General features: G+C 46.4%; 1 protein-coding gene across 6 annotated transcripts in view; it reads left to right on the top strand.

The window, feature by feature from the left end:
- Positions 1–4,306, top strand: part of RBBP5 (RB binding protein 5, histone lysine methyltransferase complex subunit) — a 13,989-nt gene extending 9,683 nt beyond the window's left edge. For 2 of the 6 annotated variants that reach the window (XM_042013446.1, XM_042013447.1), the window contains exon 13: positions 292–4,306. In XM_042013446.1, coding sequence (XP_041869380.1) covers positions 292–542 — 251 coding nt within the window. In that variant the 3' untranslated portion in view covers positions 543–4,306. The remainder of the gene's footprint in view (positions 1–291) is intronic. The other 4 variants (XM_042013450.1, XM_042013452.1, XM_042013451.1 and 1 more) reach the window with 4 other exon arrangements.
- Positions 4,307–5,797: the final 1,491 nt, after the last annotated feature.

The following is a 5,797-nucleotide window of genomic DNA, read 5'->3' as shown; positions in this document are numbered from 1 at the left end:
TCACTATTCCCACATTTTGTGGATAACTCACCCAGAATTCCCATTTTTTCCCTGCTAACTCACCCAGAATTTCATCATTCCCACATTTTAGGGAATAACTCACCCAGAATTCCCATTTCCCCCTGCTAACTCACCCAGAATTCCATCACTATTCCCACATTTTGCGGATAACTCACCCAGAATTTCATCACTATTCCCACATTTTAGGGAATAACCCACCCAGAATTTCACCGCCCACCCGTTTTAGGGATAAACTCACCTTTGAATTCCCGTTTTTCCCCCTGCTCACAGAAGTCCATCCGCTGCTGGGGGTGAAGGGAGATGGTAAATCCAAGAAGAAGCAAGCAGGCAGGCCTAAAGGATCAAAAGGTAAAGACAAAGATTCTCCATTTAAGCCGAAACTCTACAAAGGGGACAGAGGTTCTTTACCTCTGGAAGGAGCAGCCAAGGGCAAAGTGCAGGCGGAGCTGGGCCAGCCCTTGCCAGGTAAGGAACCACTGTCACTGTCCCTGCTTGGTGGCCTTTGCTTCGTGCTCACCTGACTCCTTAGAGGCCTCTGTAGCTTCCTAAAAATTCTCCCTCCCTGCTCAGCTGCTGGCAAGGAGAGGCAAAATGGGGTTTTTGAGGAAAATGGCAGCGTTTTTAAACGTTGGAAATCGGAGTGAAATCCCTTCACGGGGAGGGGTTTTGTGGGTGCTGAGAGCCGTTCCTAAACAAAACCCGTGGAATTCTGTCAATTGCTTCCCTCAGCTCCTGCAGAAATCCTAAAATAGCTGGATTGGGGTTGATTTTTGGGGGGGGAAATGGGAATATCGGAGGATTCTGCAGTTATTTTGGGCCATCCTTAGCAGGCAGAGGGACACAGAAGGCAGGAGAAAAGGAGCAGCAATCGTGATTTGTTGGGAAACAAACGCTGGGATAAAAGCCAGCAGCTGGATTTCCCATTCCCAGCTGTGCTGCAGCCTCCTTGAAATTCCAGTGGCCACAAACCAGGATAAATCTGGGATTTTCCTCCTTCACAACTGCTGCAAACCAGGAGAAATTGGGGTTTTCCCCCTTTTTTTGCTGGATTTTGCTGTGTGCCAGAGCAGGACAGTTGCAGTCACCTCCGTTGGCTCCCAGCCTGAGCCTCAAACATTTCCCATTGTCCAATTTCCTTCTTTTTTTGGGGAAAAGCTCCTCCCAGCCCAGCACAGAGAGCACAGTTTGGCTGCAGTGCTGATTTTTTTGTTGGTTTTTATTTAAGATTCTAATCCAGAACTCGGGGTTGGGACGCAACCAAAAGATCCAAAGATCCCAAAGATGGATTTGATGGATCCAATTTTGCATTTCCTTGAGCTCAGCAGCTGCTGCCGTGGATTTTAGGCTTTCCAGGAGTGATTTATTCCCTCTTTCCCTCCCCTCACTGCTGCCCACCCTGCTCCTCGTCCCTCCTGCTCAGCTCCTCGGTGTCGCTTGTCCTGATCGTTGCTATTTTGCAGGGATTTGGGATTCTTTTCTGGAAAAACCTCGGGGATGTTCTCTGGGCACTTTTCCACCTGGAAAAATCCAGGAATGGAAGAGCCAAGGAGCATCCTTGGGTGGGATTTGGGAGGTGCTGGGGTGGGATTTGCCTCGTGGGGGATTTTTTGGGGGCGATTTTCCAAGACTTTTGGGTGTTTTCAAGGATGGCAGGGATCACCTGGATGGACAGGGCTGGTTTGGAGATCATTCATTGCATCAGCAGCCCTGTTAATTGTGGCTTTTATCACTGCTAATTAACACAACAATGTAATTAACAACAGAAATGAGGCAGGATCACGGCTGGGAACCTGAACGTGTCCATTTCCAAGGAGAATTTCAATCCTTGGCTTCCAAACAATGCTGGATGCTCGGATTTTCCGTGTTTGAGGGGCTGGATGAGCTGGGTGTGCTTTTAGAGAAGTGCTTTAATATTTAATTAACATTTAATTAACATTTAATTAACATTTAATTAACATTAAGTCTCGCTCAGCCCTGTCAGGGGGTGCTGACTGTAACTTTGTCATCAGCTGCTGTCCCTAATTCCTTGTTTTCTGTGGAGCTTGGCGTCACTTCCTCGCTGGAAAGTCCCATTCCCAATCCCTCTGGAATGTTCCAAAAGCAGCAGCAGAGCAGCCAAGCTCCTTTCCTGGATTTTCTGGTTTTGCCCCTCCTTGCCCAGCCCTGTTTGGGAGGATTTTGGGGTGGATTTGCTGTTGGTCCTGTTCCAACCCAGCAACAGGAAACATCGGGATTATTAGGGCTGGGATAGGATTCCTGAGCCAGCACAGCAAGCTGGGAATTTGTTTTCCTCAAAAACCCAAATTCCACTCAATTTTCCCATCAGCTGGAGGTGGCAGAGCTCCCTAAAATCTGCTTTGAGTCTTTGCTGCCTGTGCTGGCTTTGAGGTGTTTTCCATGCAGGTTTGGGATGAAGGGAAATAGGGAAAAATCCCTGCCTGCGATGGTGAGGAGTTCCCAGAGGAGCTGTGGCTGCCCCTGGATCCCTGGAAGTGTCCGAGGGTTGAGCTTGGAGCACCCTGGGATCGTGGGAAGTGTCCCTGCCCATGGAATGGGATGAGCTTTAAGGTCCCTTCCCACCCAAACCGTGGCATTCCGTGAGAATCCATATTGGGATGGATTCCTGACCTCCTGCAGCCCTGACCTGAGAGGATCCAGCAGATTCCCAGTGGATCCCAGTGCTGGAATCTCTGTAGGAGCCACCATGTGCAGGGAAAGAACCCATCCCTTGGCTCTTCCCAATCCCACAGAAATCCATGGAATTCCCTCTGTCCTTTGCTCTCTTCACCCCTTGTACCTAAAATTCCCATTTTGGGCCGCCAGCTTTTCCTTGGGCTTCCAGCACATTCCAAATTCCCGTGCCTGGATCCAGGCTCCCTTTCCCATCCCTGTTGCACGGAGTGGGAATTCTGCCACAAGTTTTGGGGCTGAAACAGCTGCACAGGGAGGGATTTTCCCTGGAAAACCTTGGGGATGTCCGTGCAGGAGCTGCATGGCTGGGCCTGGCAGCAGTGCTGTGAGCTGGCAGCAAACGTTAAGCTCAGATTTTGGTGTTAAACTCAGCTTTGAGCCTAAACAACCCGAGCAGTTCCATCATTTTATAGTCTCCAATAAAATCCTCTGCTCTGCTTTCACCCAAATTTAGGTGAAACTTGATTTCCTTTTTTTTTTTTTTTTGCTCTGAGATTTTGGGAATTAAGAATCATTTGGCACCGGGTAAGTTTGGGAATAAAGAATTTCTGAGCCGTGCCGTGTTCCCAGAATCCCAAATAAATCCCAGAGCTGTCTATGAGCAGTCTCTTGGTGCTGAAATTCCATTCTTTAGCCACAAAATCTTGCTTTTCCCTGGATTTTTTTTCCTGCCCCATTTGGGGCTCTCTGGTTTCTGGGAGCCTCTGGATGGGGCTGCTCACTCATTTTTCCTGTCTCTGGTCTCTTTAGCAGGTGGTGCAATCTCAGAGTTGCTATGAAGACTCCTCTCCTCTATTCCCTGTCCTCTTTCCTCTCTTGGCACCCCAGTGTGGCAACGCTGGAGCGCTCGGTCCGGGAGGACTGGCCCAGCACAGACTGATCCCATGGATTCAGGGAGTGACTTGGGGCAGGAATGACTCTGCAAGAGGGAGCAGCCTCCGGCCCTCCGGCTGCCTCTCCATGGATCAGTGGCCCTTGGCAAGGAGAAGGCTTGGACTGAGCTCCTGTGGGATTTGTGGGGACAAATCCCTGTCCCAAAGCGACCTGGGCCCCTTCCCTGCCGCTCCAGAGCCTCTCCACCTTTATCTCCTCAAACCTCTCATCATTCCCGGATGGAAGAACATCCCAAAGTGTGTATTTTTTATTCCTGACTGTATCCTGCAAACTCCCCTTTTCCACCGGGGAGTTCCCATCTCGCTGAGCTGGGGCTGCTCCCGTTCCTGCCCAGCTTTTCCCGGGAAGCTCCGAGCTCCCTGCTGGCTGACAGGATGGGGGCAGAGCTGCTGATCCCAGGCCAGATTTTGAGGAATTTCCAGTGGGATGTGAGGAGCTGAGGCCCCCTCTGGAATCCACCTTGGTTTGGTGTTTATTTTTCCCGCTCTGCTGGTGGGAGAAGGAGCAAGTTTCGATCAAAAATTCATTTTCCAATGGTTTTTTTTTTTCCCAGCCTGTGATTCCCAAAGCTCTGCTGGAGCTCCCTCCCGTCCTCCCAGTGGTTTTGTTCCGGCTCTTCCCTGGGAGATGCTCCTTCAGGAATATCTGGGCTCCTCCTTCACTGGGAGATAAATTAAAACCAATTTTCTCTGAACTGAAACAGAACTTTTCCAAAGGGTTTCTGTTTTTCCCACTTCTGGGTTAAAAATGGAAGCTGGCAGCTCATTCCCAACCTTTTATTCCTTTAGGATTTCCCTGTAGGAATGGGAATGGCACTTCCCCTGCCCAGTACCCACAGCCTGGCACCTGTTACCCCACACCAGCATCCCGATAAAAGGAAATTTCATTCCTAAATCCCGCTTTTTCCCCCAGACTTTGGAGTTTTCGTTGCTCTCGGTATTCTCCCAGGTGGAATTTTTGGGATCATCACGAGGTGTTTCAATTTCCTGCACATCCTGCAGGCATTAAAAGCAGGAAGGGAATCATCAAGTGCTGAATTTGCAGCCACAACTCTGCACGAGCTGCCCGAGATAGAAAAATGAGAGAAACCATTTGGAAATCAGAGCTTCTGAAATTGTTCCAAACTCGACATTCTCCTTTCCAGCTTTGGGGCCATTGGGTTCGTTCCATGACATTTATGACCACGAGTGTAAAATTGGATTTTTGGGGGGTTTTTTTCTGCTTCTGGGGTGACTCTGTCCCGTCAGAGCCACCCTGGCTGCTGTGCCTGACCCCCTGGGTTTAAAAATGCACACTGCAGGTTGGGGTGAAGCACTGAACTCACCCCAAACTCCAGTTCCCCTCTCTTCCAACCCCTCTGTACAGTGGAAATTCCCTGCATTTGTTCTCTTCCAGCTCTTCTTTCATTTCCTGCTTTGTTCCCATCCTTATTTCATTTCCTGCTTATTCCCATCTTTATTTTATTTCCTGATTTCTTTCCCATTTTAATTTTATTTCCTGGTTATTTCCATCCTTATTTCATTTCCTGCTTTATTCCCGTCTTTATTTTATTTCCTGATTTATTCCCATTTTTATTTTCTTTCCTGGTTATTCCCATTTTTATTTTATTTCCTGATTTTTTTTCCCCATCTTTATTTAATTTCCTGCTTTATTCCCATCTTTATTTTATTTCCTGGTTATTCCCACTCTTATGTTCTTTCCTGCTTTATTCCTGTCCTTATTTTCTTTCCTGGTTATTCCCGTCTTTATTTAATTTCCTGATTTATTCCCATTTTTATTTCATTCCCTGCTTTATTCCCATCCTTATTTTCTTTCCTGCTTTATTCCTATCCTTATTTTCTTTCCTGGTTATTCCCATCTTTATTTTATTTCCTGATTTTTCCCCATTTTTATTTTATTTCTTGTTTTGATTCCCATCTTTATTTTATTCCCCAGTTTATTCCCATCTTTGTTTTCCTTCCTGATTTATTCCCACTTTTATTTTATTTTATTTTATTTTATTTTATTTTATTTTATTTTAATTTCCTGATTTATTCCTTATTTTATTTTATTTCATGATTTACTCCCACTTTTATTTTATTTTTTTTATTTCCTGATTTATTCCCACTTTTATTTTATTTTATTTTATTTTATTTTATTTTATTTTATTTTCTTTCCTGCTTTATTCCCACTTTTATTCTATTTTATTTTC

The sequence above is a fragment of the Corvus kubaryi genome, unplaced genomic scaffold (genome assembly GCF_017639235.1).
Source record: "Corvus kubaryi isolate FWS band 111438036 unplaced genomic scaffold, C.kubaryi_AGA036_p1.0 split1-37355, whole genome shotgun sequence".
In the NCBI taxonomy this organism is placed as follows: Eukaryota; Metazoa; Chordata; class Aves; order Passeriformes; family Corvidae; genus Corvus; species Corvus kubaryi.
The sequence above is the reverse complement of the archived record's forward strand: the minus strand, read 5'-3'. Positions and strand labels throughout refer to the sequence as shown.